We start from the raw sequence: 16337 nt of genomic DNA on the forward strand, positions 1-16337 counted from the left end.
ATTATTTGTATGGCTCAGGTGTATTATATCAGCGTATATCTGATACGTCGCACGTCGTGTAACCGTGGCAGTTTCGTCAAATAAATGCTGCATAAATTATCAAGACCTCAGTGGTCTCTTCTTCACCTAATATTATACTCCCACTAGCTAGGAGACTAATCCAGTAACTCATGCCGATATGACTTCTCTTCTCTGCTTTTAGCTGAATGATAGAGCGAGAGACTGACAGCCCCGAATAATTGCACATTATGGGGTAATATAATACACAGAGGGGTCACAGCGCCCCCCCCCCGGGCGACCTGGGGTATTAATTAGTCGCTCTTCGTTGGGGTGGCGGATGGATGCCGTGAGCTACAGACGCCGTCGGCGACTGATACCGAGTCTCCGCTCGCTGCCTTCATAGTAAATACCGTCTGATTGAAAGGTCTGAACACAAACTGCCTCCCGGGGCACAAAGCAATAACACGAGGGGCAATAAATAATACTGATGGCGTAACATGCTGGATCCTCTGTCCTGTGGGGCTCCATCCAATCATAACATAGAGCGGAAGGGGATGCGGGAGGTGGGGGTATTAACAGAGAGATGGGGGGGTATGATGCAGAGGGAGGGGGTAAGAATAAGGGGCATAAAACCCATGGAGGGTAAAATTACAAAGAGAAGGGGTTTGAATGCAGATAGAGGGGGCATGTCTTGCCATGGAGACCCTTCTTTTAACCGTTTGATTGCCGGTCTGCACAGCCCCACTGAAAGGGTTAACCGAGCGTCTCCGCATATTTCTGCGTATTTCTTGTTACTGAGGAAAAACCCAGGAAAGGAAATCACTTTTTTCCCTCATTAGCCGAAAGATACATTTTTGGCAACTTGAAGGGAGTCTGATAAATGTTAATGAGCCGCGGCGTCCAAGAGCCCGATCCGCGCAACAACCACTACCGTTCCAATAATCTAATAATCAGGAGATTGCGGGAAGAGAAATCATCGCTGCGTTTATTATCCAGCGATTTCCTAAAATAACAAAAAATAATGCACTCCCCGCCGATAATAAATAAAGTAACGTACGAGATGCCCGGCCACGGGGAGACCGCTGAGCTCCCGTTACGGAAGCCGGTGCTTATAGAGTCCTCATGGCTTCGAACGAGACGCCCCTCTGGACAGTTCCATTGACTCCTAATTTTCCGGAACTTGTCGGCAGATCGGCCCCCATTCGGCCCCCGTCTAGTCGCCCGTTTCTCCTGCTGTAAAGACTCAAACCTTAATCAGTCGTTGGTCTCGTCTTAGATTCAGGAGCCGTATGTCTATCCCATGCATGTTTAATCCCCTCACTGTATTACCCTCTATCACTTCTGCTGGGAGGCTGTTCCACTTATCTACCCCCTCTCTGTAAAGTAAAACTTTTCCTCCATTTCATCTAAGACTCTGACACCCCGTGTCTGATATCTTCAGAGGAGAAATGTTACAAGAAGAAGCCAGAATCTAACACTAGAGGGTCAGAGTCTTAGATGGAATGGTGGAAAAGTTTTACTTTCAATCAAAGAGATTGGAGGAAAGGGTGTTTTCAGTGAAAGCAGTGAAAATATGGAATCTGCTACCAGCAGAGGTGGTATTAGCCGATCCAATAGACACTAATGTTGGTCTTTTTAGGAGTGATTCATTTAGAGTGATTAATATAGAACGCTGACTAGTCATGTAGTGATAAAATGATTAATATTGATTGAGTGAGAATGATTTCTGTTCTCTTCCTCGGCCAATCAGGAGGAGTTTTTTAATTCGTAGAAGAGCTTCGGTTTAATGAACATCACAGAAATCTGAGCTCCGTTTTCATTTAGCGGAGACGTTGTGTAGCGTTTTCTCGGGTTACATTTATGGAAAAACAGCCAACAAATTCATCATAAATCATCAGAAGCTGCAACGCGTGGGCTGCCCGGGGCTTTAAAGCTGCTGTTCCACCTACGGTGCTGAATTAAGCAGTTTCTAAACGCAGGCTTAGACAGATCATCGCTCGTATCATCAAACCGGTGTCAAGCGATACAAAAGCAGCTGTTTATTGGCCGTTGCTGTAGAAACTAGAAACAGATTTTTAAAGGTTTTGTTTCTGCGTTTTATCTGATTAAACCTTCAGAGGGAATACAAAAAATGACAGATTTACTTGCTGAACATTGCAGAGAGCGCAACTAATGTTTTGTCTAAGTGGAACAGCAGCTTTAAGGGAGAAGCCGTGACATTTTTGAAAGAGTGGATTGAGGGTGGTTGTAGAGTGTGGTAGATAAATGGAACAGCCTCCCAGCAGAGGTGGTAGAGAGTAATACAGTGAGGGGATTAAACATGCATGGGATAGACATACGGCTCCTGAATCTAAGACGAGACCAACGACTGATTAAGGTTTGAGTCTCTACAGCAGGAGAAACGGGCGACCAGATGGGGGCCGACGGGGGCCGATCTCCCGGCGGGTTCTGGGTCACGTGATCTTTCCTGCTGCCAAGAGTCATTGTAGTCATTTATTGTGACCTACTGATCCTTAGAAACAAAAGTTACTTCCCAGGCACTGACTTCCCGCAGACCCCCATAACCAACGAGGCTCTCCGTGGCTTTCGGATTTCTCTTCGTGGCTCGGATTTTCCGGGTGGAATTATTAACCGCGCAGCCGAGCGCCGGGAACCCCTTCGGACCGCGTCAGAAAGATGTGCACCTCGAGAAATAAAAAATAAGAGTCGGCTCCAATAAATCCGTTTTATTAGAAGAAACTCAAAGAATCGCAACAAAGAGCCATAAAATGTGTCACTGAAATGACAGAAAAATGACAACGTTTAAGGTGGAAAAAGAGAAGTGAACCAGGCCGTCTCAGTGAGCAATTAGAGCGTCGCGGTAGAGTTAGAGCGTCTCGGGGTAGAGTTAGAGCGTCTCGGGGTAGAGTTGGAGCGTTTCGGGGTAGAGTTAGAGCGTTTCGGGGTAGAATTAGAGCGTTTCGGGGTAGAATTAGAGCGTTTCGTGGTAGAGTTAGAGCGTCTCGGGGTAGAGTTAGAGCGTCTCGGGGTAGAATTAGAGTGTCTTGGGGTAGAGCGTCTCGGGGTAGAATTAGAGCGTCTCGGGCTCCTGGTGATTTCTACTGACTTTGTGTGATTCCCGGCAGGACCCGGAGACCTGGACATCAGTCTCATCGCGGACGGCGGAGAAGCAGAGGCGTCGGGGTTCCGCTTTGAGGAGCAGGTGAGCCCCAAACTCCTCCGGACGTTTTTTGTATGAACTCATTTTATTTGTGAATTCGATTTCTGTTACTTCTGGAGAACGGGAAACATTCTTACAAATTCAACAAAGGAGACAAAACTGGAAATGATTCATTTTTACATTTCTAATCCATCTAGAAGGCTTCGGGGGAGGGGGGGCTTTAATAAAGTTACTGTAACACATTTTTGAAGCAGAATTGTCACAATTGAGATAAAACTGTAATTGGTTCCAGATTGAAGTCCATCTGTCATTTATTTTATTATTATTTAAATTTTCCCTTTTTAAGTTACTCAGATTGATATTTCCGGCTCCCACATCTGCCATAGCAACTGCATGTCATGCAAATTCCCCTCTTTTTCCCACGATCCCTCAGTGCAGGTGGTATCAGAATCCTCCCGTCAGCCCGGTCAGGAAGTTGGAAGCCGCTTCCTGTTCTCTCCCCGCGTTGTTTTAGCGGACGGCGCGTGAGCCTCTAGCGCTAGAGATTGTTTCCAGCTGCGCAGGTCCCTCCGTAACGCTATTATCACAGATATCTCAGGGCGACGGGGCGATTTATACCCTGTGACGGGGCAGCAAGATGGCCGCTCCCGCATTCAGCATAACAGGGAATAATTGGGGTTTTTTTTCATTTCTTTTATTATACTCAGACTATCCAAAAATGCCCGGTCTGACTCATTAAAGTAAAATAATGATATTCTGAAAATAGCAAATTAATGTGTAAATCTTTTTATTTAATTTTTTGTTAAATGCTATGTTGAAAATCTTCCACGCTCACTTTTCTTCTTCTCCAAATCTTCTATTTTAACAAAATCTGTAGAAAAGCAGGTATATCACGGTTGTCATGACAACAAGACTTGCGAGGGAAAGTAGTTCATCTGTCACATGAGATATTTTTCTTTTTCCGTCGATGGTCTTGGTTTTATTTATCGTTCCCACAATATTTTGACAGACGCAGAGAACACAAGATCTTTGCTCTGGTGGAACGAGAGACGACGACTCCGTTTCGCTTCGTGACTTGGAATTATCAGCCAAAGCTTTGGGGGGGAAAAAATCTCCTTCCAAAAAAACCCCCCACAAATTTTGCTTTAGAATATGCTGAAGACATCATTTCTTATGTGAGTGATTAGAGTGCCTGCTCTGCGCAGAAACATCCCGGGTAATGGTGGATATTTGAGGATAAGGATATTTGAGGATATTTGAGGGTATCAGACGTAGAATCAGATAGGAAGAAGCGGGTAGCGGGTGTAGAATCAGATAGGAAGAAGCGGAATGTTGAGGGGCGTGGTTTTGCGGGGGGCGTGTCTCAGAGGCGCACTCAGCGCACATCATAGTTACATTGTTACAAAGTCCATGATCTTCAACATTTCCGAGTCCCATAAATATAGATCCAGAAAACCCCAATGAGTCATTTATCCGATATTGCCCCAAAGGAGTAAAAAAAGCAAATCCATCTTCACCCCAGAGGCGATGAGATATTTCCCCGGATCGGAAGGACACAGGCTTTAGTTCAGAGGGTATAACCCAGAAAGGCTGACTGCGTTGGTTAGAAAGACATTTAATGAAAAGATTAACCAAATTTGTGAAAAACCACTTCCCTCGGTAGTACATTCCCCATCTTAACTCCCATCTTAATCTTAATGAACACGCGCCGTGTATGTCTATGAATGAAAATATCTGTATTGCCCCCAAAACACTGATAAATCACCCCCCGTTTCTATAATCTGTTCTCTTGCTCGTCTCTGGATGCTCTCCGTTTCCGGCATCAATGGAGGGAAGGGGCCAAAGGGGAGGAAAGGAGTCATCAGGGGAGAAACAAGGGAATAAGGGGTGTCAGAAGAGGAAAGAGGGGCATCAAGGGAAGAGAAAGGGGCATCAGAAAAAAAAATGGAGGATGGAGATTAGGAGCCCAAAGAGGGCCAAACTATGGATGATGGACTTCATTCCCCACTTTATTCATCAGGGAACGGTTTAGAACAATTACCCCGACACCAGATCCATTTATATTGTCAGCAATCTGTGTGAAAAGCTAGAAGTTTCTGCAGATCTCTAAACAGAGACGTCGGTATCTGCGTCTGACGGTCACGGAACAAGCGCTTTCCGACACGATACCCGCCGCGCGGATTGCGATTCCATCCCTCCGCTCACCGGGGTAAAAATAACCAACGCGGCGCTCAGGATGAGACGCAAAAACGATATCCGTCACCCGATTCTGTGATAAGAAAACGACATAAATATCCAAGAAAAACACCCCCCCCCCCCCGATCGTCCATCAAATAAACGTCGCCTTCAACGCTCAGACTGACAGCCAAAGGAGAGCCCGGGGGCAGCTTCTGGGTTCATTTAATCAAAAAGGAATAAACGGGTGAAAAAACAGCAATAAACGCTGCTGCGTGTCCCAATCTCACATCATTCCTGTCCTATTTTGGGAGTAATTAATGGAGATTCTTTTTATTTCTGGGATATCGGGGAGAAAAAACGTAAAGCGGGTCTTAAAGGAACAGATGTTTGGGTCACATTCATAGGAAATTAGCATTAAATCCCAAAACATCCAGGAGAGGGTTAAACGGGGAGAGCGAGAACCGATAGACCCAAACGGAGTAAAATCAGACATAAATCGCAACCAGGATATTGTACAGCGCTCCGGAATATGATGGAGCTATATAGATGAATAAATAATAATAATAATAATTTATAAATAATACTAATGAATAAATAATAATAATAATTAATAATAATTTATAAATAATACTAATGAATAAACAATAATAATAATAAATAATAATAATTAATAAATAAAATAATTAATAAACAATAATAATAATTAATAATAATAATAAATAATAATAATGTGGGTTCGCTATGGTGAGTCTGAACGGGAAAATGGAGCCGACCCTAATACAAAGAAAAGCGCTGATCAGTGATTAGATTCCTAATTAAAAGTATTTATTTTATTTTTTTAAAAAAAATTTATTTTAAATAAAATAAATATACGAATTGAATTTATTTAATTAATCAATATATTCTGAATAAAATGAGATGAAACGTTGTTAGAATAATAAACATTATGAATCACGCTTGTCACGGTGAACCCGTCAGGGGCTCCTCCGTCCCGGCAGCTCTCCGGGGGCCGATCCGCCGGCAGGTTCTGGGTTTCTAAATAATAAAGCAGCAAAAAAAAAAAAGGAATAATAAATTCTGCCGGATTAGAAAGATTTTGCTAGATTTGTGAACGGCTTTCTGACGATAATCAGCGGCGTGCGGCTCTCCAGTCCACGGCAGCGGGGGCTCCGCGCACCTCGAGAACACAACAAATAATGAAAAAAAACATTAAAAAAAAGTTAAAAAACACCAAAAAAGAGGGGAGAGAATCAGAAACCCCTACCGGCCCCCGACAGCACATCGCAGGTGGTCTCTCCTATAACGATAACAAAGAATAAGAAGAAAGTAAAAGAAGAATTTATTAGCAGGAAGAGATCACTTGTTACGTGTTATAGATTTTTGTTACGTGTTATAGATTTTTGTTACGTGTTATAGAATTTTGTTGCGTGTTATAGAATTTTGTTACGTGTTATAGATTTTTGTTACGTGTTATAGATTTTTGTTACGTGTTATAGAATTTTGTTACGTGTTATAGAATTTTGTTGCGTGTTATAGAATTTTGTTACATGTTACAGAATTTTGTTACGTGTTATAGAATTTTATTACGTGTTATAGAATTTTGTTACGTGTTATAGAATTTTGTTACATGTTATGGAATTTTGTTACGTGTTATAGAATTTTGTTACGTGTTATAGATTTTTGTTACGTGTTATAGATTTTTGTTACGTGTTATAGAATTTTGTTGCGTGTTATAGAATTTTGTTACGTGTTATAGATTTTTGTTACGTGTTATAGATTTTTGTTACGTGTTATAGAATTTTGTTACGTGTTATAGAATTTTGTTGCGTGTTATAGAATTTTGTTACATGTTACAGAATTTTGTTACGTGTTATAGAATTTTATTACGTGTTATAGAATTTTGTTACGTGTTATAGAATTTTGTTACATGTTATGGAATTTTGTTACGTGTTATAGAATTTTGTTACGTGTTATAGATTTTTGTTACGTGTTATAGATTTTTGTTACGTGTTATAGATTTTTGTTGCGTGTTATAGAATTTTGTTACATGTTACAGAATTTTGTTACGTGTTATAGAATTTTGTTACGTGTTATAGAATTTTGTTACGTGTTATAGAATTTTGTTACGTGTTATAGATTTTTGTTGCGTGTTATAGATTTTTGTTACGTGTTATAGAATTTTGTTACGTGTTATAGATTTTTGTTACGTGTTATAGAATTTTGTTGCGTGTTATAGAATTTTGTTACATTTATCCAGAAACATTTTTTGTTATTTTCTTTGGAATTGCAGCCCCGAGAGGTTTCAGCAGATTGCACACGGAGTGTTTTCAGTTTTCCCGTCACATGAATATGTAAAAAGCGTATTTTTCTCGCAGAGTTGGCCTCGTATCGTCTGCCATTCGCTGCCAGATGGAGGAATATTTCCCGAGATTCTGAGTGAACGCCGAGAAATCTATTAGTATTTTATTACCTTATAGAAAACGGCCGCCGGGAGCCCGATAGACGATGGAGTTTAATCTCCTGCATTTAAAGTATTTATCAGTCAGAGGGGGTCGGATTTTAGGGAATTGATGTCCTGACCTTTGATCTGACAGCGGTATTATTACTGTATACAGCGCTGGGGTTATATTACTGTATACAGTGCTGGGGGGTTATATTACTGTATACAGCGCTGGGGGGTTATATTACTGTATACAGTGCTGGGGGGATATATTACTGTATACAGCGCTGGGGGTTATATTACTGTATACAGCGCTGGGGGTTATATTACTGTATACAGTGCTGGGGGGTTATATTACTGTATACAGCGCTGGGGGTTATATTACTGTATACAGCGCTGGGGTTATATTACTGTATACAGCGCTGGGGGTTATATTACTGTATACAGCGCTGGGGGGTTATATTACTGTATACAGCGCTGGGGGTTATATTACTGTATACAGTGCTGGGGGTTATATTACTGTATACAGCGCTGGGGGGGTTATATTACTGTATACAGCACTGGGGTTATATTACTGTATACAGTGCTGGGGGTTATATTACTGTATACAGCGCGGGGGGTTATATTACTGTATACAGTGCTGGGGGTTATATTACTGTATACAGCGCTGGGGGTTATATTACTGTATACAGCGCTGGGGGGGTTATATTACTGTATACAGTGCTGGGGGTTATATTACTGTATACAGTGCTGGGGGTTATATTACTGTATACAGTGCTGGGGTTATATCACTGTATACAGCGCTGGGGGTTATATTACTGTATACAGCGCTGGGGGTTATATTACTGTATACAGCGCTGGGGGGTTATATTACTGTATACAGCGCTGGGGGGTTATTACTGTATACAGTGCTGGGGGTTATATTACTGTATACAGCGCTGGGGGTTATATTACTGTATACAGCGCTGGGGGGTTATATTACTGTATACAGCGCTGGGGGGTTATATTACTGTATACAGCGCTGGGGGGTTATATTACTGTATACAGTGCTGGGGGTTATATTACTGTATACAGCGCTGGGGGTTATATTACTGTATACAGCGCTGGGGGTTATATTACTGTATACAGCGCTGGGGGTTATATTACTGTATACAGCGCTGGGGGTTATATTACTGTATACAGCGCTGGGGGGTTATATTACTGTATACAGCGCTGGGGGTTATATTACTGTATACAGTGCTGGGGGTTATTACTGTATATAGCGCTGGGGGTTATATTACTGTATACAGCGCTGGGGGTTATATTACTGTATACAGCGCTGGGGGGTTATATTACTGTATACAGCGCTGGGGGTTATATTACTGTATACAGCGCTGGGGGTTATATTACTGTATACAGTGCTGGGGGGTTATATTACTGTATACAGCACTGGGGTTATATTACTGTATACAGTGCTGGGGGTTATATTACTGTATACAGCGCGGGGGGTTATATTACTGTATACAGTGCTGGGGGTTATATTACTGTATACAGTGCTGGGGGTTATATTACTGTATACAGCGCTGGGGGGTTTTATTACTGTATACAGCGCTGGGGGTTATATTACTGTATACAGCACTGGGGGTTATATTACTGTATACAGCGCTGGGGGTTATATTACTGTATACAGCGCTGGGGGGGTTATATTACTGTATACAGTGCTGGGGGTTATATTACTGTATACAGTGCTGGGGGGTTATATTACTGTATTAAACGCGCTGGGGGGTTATATTACTGTATACAGCGCTGGGGGGTTATATTACTGTATACAGCGCTGGGGGGTTATATTACTGTATACAGCGCTGGGGGGTTATATTACTGTATACAGCGCTGGGGGTTATATTACTGTATACAGCGCTGGGGGTTATATTACTGTATACAGCGCTGGGGGTTAGATTACTGTATACAGCGCTGGGGGTTATATTACTGTATACAGCGCTGGGGGTTATATTACTGTATACAGCGCTGGGGGGTTATATTACTGTATACAGCGCTGGGGGGTTATATTACTGTATACAGCGCTGGGGGTTATATTACTGTATACAGCGCTGGGAGTTATATTACTGTATACAGCGCTGGGGGTTATATTACTGTATACAGCGCTGGGGGTTATATTACTGTATACAGTGCTCGGGGTTATATTACTGTATACAGCGCTGGGGCATTCTAATTACTCTCCAAATTATGTTAAACTCAGCAGGACTTTCCAGGATTTACTGGACACTCGGGTCTAATAGGAAGAAAAAGTTATATAAAATGTATTAATCGATGAATTTATTACCTGACACATTAACCCTTTGATATCAGTTATCATTCATGAACTGTTTATGAAACCCGGGGTCTTTGTGGTAATAATTCTGTTCCTTTCATATCTTTTCAGGCGCAGGAAACGGGTCGTCTGTACGGAGCGGATTCCCAGCGAGGTTGGTCCGGGGATAATATTCACATATCGCAGTCTGCTCTGTGTGAAGTTACTCGTTAGGTGATATTGTTTGGAGGCGTTTCTGTCCGTCTGTCCGTCTCGATGTAATTCTTTTCATTTTTTGTTCTTACAGAAGATCTGAAGAAGTCGAGAGTCGTCTTCGTTGTCGGTGAGCGAAAGATCTGCGGGTTTTGTATCTCTGTATAGAGTCTGTATCCGCCTGTCAGTGTTCTGTATTACACCACTAGGTAGCCAATAGGAGAAAAGCTGGGCAGAGTATGACGCATAAACTCACAGAAGGAATCAGTAACTTGGTGATACCCCCGACGTACAGCAGGGGGCAGCACTTTACACCCGCAGGTTGGTGATAAAAAAGGTACTGCTATGGCAACCGTAATTATAACAGACCACCTATGATGGGGGTAAAGCCGCGTCGTGTATATTTATTATCACGTTTTTGAATTTCCTAAAAGCACCCGAATCTTTTATAGTTTCTGCTCCAGAAAGTTAATGAAAATCACTCAGAAAAGTAAAAACTTAAAAATATTCCCAGTGACGTCGGACCCTTTCAACCCTACGTACACACGCTATCGCCCACTAACCCCAGACTCACCCCTGACCTTCACCATACACGTACCCATTCACTTACATTTACCCATTCACTTACACTTACCCATTCACTTACATTTACCCATTCACTTACACTTACCCATTCACTTACACTTACCCATTCGATTACATTTACCCATTCACTTACATTTACCCATTCACTTACACTTACCCATTCACTTACACGGACCCATTCACTTACACGTACCCATTCACTTACAGTTACCCATTCGCTTACATTTACCCATTCGCTTACATTTACCCATTCACACACTCGCGCTCTCCCTTTCCCTTCCCACACTGCTCTACCCCTCTCTCCTTTCCTTGCCCAGAGTTCCGTCTCACTGCGACTCCCACTCTCTGCGAGCTGCTGCTCTACTGCTGGGGGGGGGTCACATAATGTGCGTTACGTGACCCCGCTTGGCACCTCTGTCGCGGGGGGGGCCTGTGTGCCGTCCACCTGCAGAACTCGCCCCAGGGGGCCCCAGCGTGCGTCGGATCTGGTATCCAAACCTGACAACAACGCAAAGCTAGAGCCCAATCCCAGCCCTGACCCCCGCTCAGGTTAGACCCCCCACACTCGTAACTCCCAACAGTGATTGGCCGCTCCGGACGGAATGTTTAAAAGCCAAACTTTTCTGCCAAGTTCTCCGAAGCAGAAGAAGAATTTGATGGATGAGATGCCCCCCCCCCCAATACGATACCCCCTCGTTCTGCGGGTCCAAGTCATGGGAGTTTGAGCTGAAAATGAACCAAAATACCAGATAATAACAAAAATCCTGATTTTGGAACAGGCTGTGGTTCAGAAACAAGAAACCAGAATCAGCGCTAAAGCCCAGCCGCGCATCAACTCCGAGAGACGCGTTTTACGTTTTCACCTCCCTCCTCTGCACTAATTACACAAATTCACTAATAATTGGATTTTCTCTAATTGGCCGTATTTCAGGAAATTCATTTACCTCCCAGAAGTAACATTTTTCGCAGACTAAATTTAAACTAATTGGACTTTTTTTCCCCCTGCAGCGGAACGCATTTTGCTGAGAATTCTTTGCCCCCCCGCAGTCTGCGGCGTCACTGGGAATATTTTTTAGTTTTTACTTTTCTGAGTGATTTTCATTAACTTTCTGGGGCAGAAACTATAAAAGATTCGGGTGCTTTTCGGAATTTCAAAAACGTGATAATAAATATACACGACGCGGCTTTACTCCCATCATAGGTGGTCTGTTATAATTACGGTTGCCATAGCAGTACCTTATTTTCCTGGACACATATTTGTTACCAACCTGCGGGTGTAAAGCGCTGCCCCCTGCTGTACGTCGGGTGCATTACCAAGTAACTGATTCCTTCTGTGAGTTTATGCGTCATACATCCTGCGGGGGCAGCACTGTGCATGTCCTGGAAATAAAAGCAAAGTGGTGGGTAAGTGAAACAGCCTCCCAGCAGAGGTGGTAGAGGGTAATACAGTGAGGGGATTAAACACGCATGGGATAGACATACGGCTCCTGAATCTAAGACGAGACCAACGACTGATTAAGGTTTCAGTCTTTACAGCGGGAGAAACGGGTGACTAGACGGGGGCCGGATGGGGCCGATCTGCCGGCAGGTTGTTTAGTTACCGCTGTATGGAATCATAGCTGGGACGTTAATCATTTAATTGCTACATTTGTTTCGGTGGTGAATAGGAGGACCGGCGTCTGGGAAAAGGACTCTGTGTGAAAAACTGGCACAGAAATACGGCGTGTGTCAGCTGTCCGCCGGCGACCTCCTGCAGAACGAGCTGCTGACGGCATCAGAAAGAAGCAAACTCATCAAAGATTTCATGGAACGAGGAGAACCGGTGCCGCTGGTGAGCGATACAACTGGAGAGAAATCAGTGTATTAAACCCTCTCTTTGAGATAAGTGGAACAGCCTCCCAGCAGAGGTGGTATATGGTAATACAGTGAGGGGTATTAAACATGCGTGGGACAGACATACGGCTCCTGAATCTAAGACGAGACCAACGGCTGATTAAGGTTTGAGTCTTTACAGCAGGAGAAACGGGCGACTAGACGGGGGCCGGATGGGGGCCGATCTGCTGGCGGGTTTCCTGGCCGGGCAGTTATATTACATTGAAACACATAATAACTATAAGCAGCCGCTATACACTCCGGGGGTAACTTTTTCCGGAGTGGCCCATGGTTACCCTGAGCCGGGGCAGATTCTGAATCCAGACGCCATTAGTGAGTTTTAGGTGAAAAACCTTTTTTTTTTTGTTTGTTTTCTCTGCAGGACGTAGTTCTTGAGATCCTGAAGGACGCGATGGCCGCCTGCGTCGGGAACGCGAAGGGTTTTCTTCTGGACGGTTTTCCTCGTGAGATAAAACAGGCCGAGGAGTTTGAGCGCAAGGCGAGTACCGGCGCCCAGAGGAGGCGGCCGGAGCATTAAACCCAAATATCATTATATTGCAATAAAATGTCCGGTTGAGTTCTGTCGGTAACGCCCCGGTAACGCCGTTTGCTTTACTGACCCCCGCGCTGTAGTCTTGGGTTTCAATATTCTCCTAAATCTGCTCAAAAAAACTCTTTGCAACAATTTAATAAATGAATAAGATTTGGGCATTCTAATAAAAAAAGTTGTATGTTTTTTTTAATTGAAATATTTCCCGCGCAGGTCCGTAAACCGGACGCCGTTCTCTACCTGGACTGTTCGGCCCAAACCATGAGCCGGCGTCTTCTAGCCAGAGGCAAAGCGGCGCAGCGGAGCGAAGCATGCGCGGAGACCGTGCGCAGGAGACTGGAGGGCTACTACCAGAGCGCGGAGCCCCTGATCACATATTACGAGGAGAAGAGCCTTCTGCGTAAGGTAAGTGTTTATTATCTATAGCGCCGCCATATTCCGCAGCGCTGTACGGAGGGGGGTGGAATTCCCATAAATGTCACAACAGTCTCAGCGCGTTCATCAAAGCATAAACCTCAGAGCGACGCGGACCCCCGGCAGGACCCCCGGCAGGATGACCCCGACAAACAGCAGATAATGACGGAATCTGGGCGACCCCATCCTGTCCTAGATTCTAATGCGCGGGCCGCGTGTCCAGGCCGGTGTCAGGATGCGTGTAAAATACATGTGACTGTCGTGTGTGTCCGCGGGTCACGGGATGAGCAGCACAGCCCGGGATCCGTATTGATGAACGCAGAGGATGGGGTTTGGCGCGAGTCTCCAGACAGATGTTCTGGGAGCGGGAAGCGAGATTTGGTTGTCAGGCGGACTCCGGGCGTAAATTCCCCCGAGCCCCGAAACCGGCTGAACGGAAATGTAAATATTCCCTGTGAAGCCCCAGATAAACGGACGCAGCCCAACGGCCGACGTTAGCAGGGACCTGCGAGGCCACTGTATACACCAAGAAAAGTAAAGAAAAGTAATAGCCAGGAGGGGATCGGGATTTGCAGCGGATTCACCTGCGGAGACCACGAACACAGTGACCGTCTGGCGCGTCATGCTAAACATGTATGTTATATGTAATTGGCAAAGTGGACCCCAGGAGCCATCCGTGTATCTCATAGATGGTGGCTCTCTTGGGTCCCAAAGTGATTGCAGGGGAAAAAAAGCATTTCTGCGGTGTAGCGGAGGCTGCTAATTCGGCGGCCATATTACCGGCTACAGGGCGTAATAATAAGCAAGTTTAATAATATGCAGAATATTCTGCCAAAGAAAAAGGCTGCACAACCGCGGTATTAGATATATATATATCACTGCGTGTATACAGTGTGTGTGGATTAGATATATATACATATACACATATATCACTGCGTGTATACAGTACACGTGTGTGGATTATATATATATTGTGTACAGTATGTGTGGATTATATATATATATATTGTATACAGTGTGTGTGGATTAGATATATATATATTTATCACTGCGCGTATACAGTACACGTGTGTGGATTATATATATATTGTATACAGTATGTGTGGATTAGATATATATATATATATATATCACTGTGTATACAGTATGTGTGTGTTATATATATATATATTGTGTACAGTGTGTGTGTATTATATATATATATATTTATCACTGGGCGTGTGTATATATATCTCTATTATATACTGTATATAGATCAGATGTTTGAGACATTGTTGCTAGAGTTTGCCACAAAGTATCACCAGATTTTTGTCTTTTTGTATCTTTCCTGCAGATCGATGCTGAAAAGTCTCCAGATCAGGTTTTCCTCACCGTTTGCACATCGCTTGACTCCATTTTCTGAAGGAAGGGGGAGGGGAGAAGCGTTTTTGCCGTCAGAACGTGTACATATTACAGATCATCATCGCGGCGACACATTCGTGAAACAAGCCGTGCGAGGCGGTTCTGTTCACACTCGTATGTGTTTCCTCACGTGTAGCTGGAGAGCTGCGAAGCCAACGGCACCTAACACACCCGGTGCGAATATCCTGGGAGAACCGGAAAGGGTTAATAAATTTACACCAAAAAATAAGGCGTAAAACGCAGAAATTATATCAAACAGAAAAAAAATTCCAGGGACTTCTGGTTACCGGGAACGCTCGGCCAACGCTTTCTGCATTTCGATTGGCTGAAGACGTATTGTTTTGTGATTAGCGGCTGGAGGCGTGTCTGGGGGCGTGGCTTTCATGTGACTTTTGGTCTTATTGATAAATACTAAGATAACGGAGCAAGTGACCCAGGAATAGCATTTTATGGATACGTTCATGAAATAATTGGATTTACACGCGTTGGTTGGTTGGTTGGTAACACCTTTGTGGGCGGCACATAGGAGGGGATAGGTCAAAATAGGAGCTACATTTAAACCCCACCCCATCGCACAACACCCATAATCTATATAATCTATATGACTAGGACCGGTCCGATATGTTTCCAGCACATACATGGGGCATTTCCCCAGCAACCGATGCCCCCAAAACGCTCCATTCTCCCCGGTGACACGACGGCAACCAAATCCACACAAACCGCAGCGAAGCCTTCGCCGAACGACTCGTCCGCTTAACCACCACAGCCAAAAACCGCAGTTGTTTTGAGGGCCGATCTCCCATCTTTTTTCCCCACTTTTACAAACCGTTTGAACCCCACGAACCCCCAACACACACAGCCGGATATACGTTAAGGTCGGCGATGGACGCCGCTGTCAGTCAGTGTATCGTTTCTTGTCGCTGAGCTTCAGTTTGCATGAAATCCAACAAATTGTGAAACATTTCTAAAGAAACCAAGAAACCGAAACAAACTCTGCGCTCCGGACGCGGCTTCTGCCAATAAAACCGGAATTCCAACTTCCCAACGCGTGTTTATTGCGGGTAATATTCAGACACAGACCCTGCCGGCAGATCGGCCCCATCCGGCCCCCGGTTCTCCTGCTGTAAAGATTCAAACCTTAATCAGTCGTTGGTCTCGTCTTAGATTCAGGAGCCGTATGTCTATCCCATGCATGTTTATTATCCTCACTCTATTACCCTCTGCCACCTCTGCTGGG

The 16337-nt window shown here is 44.1% G+C and overlaps 1 protein-coding gene across 1 annotated transcript in view; it reads left to right on the top strand.

The window, feature by feature from the left end:
• AK5 (adenylate kinase 5) overlaps positions 1 to 15576 on the top strand; it is a 63368-nt gene extending 47792 nt beyond the window's left edge. Inside the window, exons 8-14 of the mRNA XM_053469709.1 lie at positions 3126 to 3202; positions 10198 to 10240; positions 10373 to 10408; positions 12531 to 12694; positions 13118 to 13234; positions 13499 to 13690; positions 15033 to 15576. Of these exons, the coding sequence (XP_053325684.1) occupies positions 3126 to 3202; positions 10198 to 10240; positions 10373 to 10408; positions 12531 to 12694; positions 13118 to 13234; positions 13499 to 13690; positions 15033 to 15101 (698 nt within the window). The 3' untranslated portion in view covers positions 15102 to 15576. The remainder of the gene's footprint in view (positions 1 to 3125; positions 3203 to 10197; positions 10241 to 10372; positions 10409 to 12530; positions 12695 to 13117; positions 13235 to 13498; positions 13691 to 15032) is intronic.
• The last annotated feature ends 761 nt before the right edge of the window (positions 15577 to 16337 follow it).

The sequence above is a fragment of the Spea bombifrons genome, chromosome 6, assembly GCF_027358695.1.
Source record: "Spea bombifrons isolate aSpeBom1 chromosome 6, aSpeBom1.2.pri, whole genome shotgun sequence".
NCBI lineage: Eukaryota > Metazoa > Chordata > Amphibia > Anura > Pelobatidae > Spea > Spea bombifrons.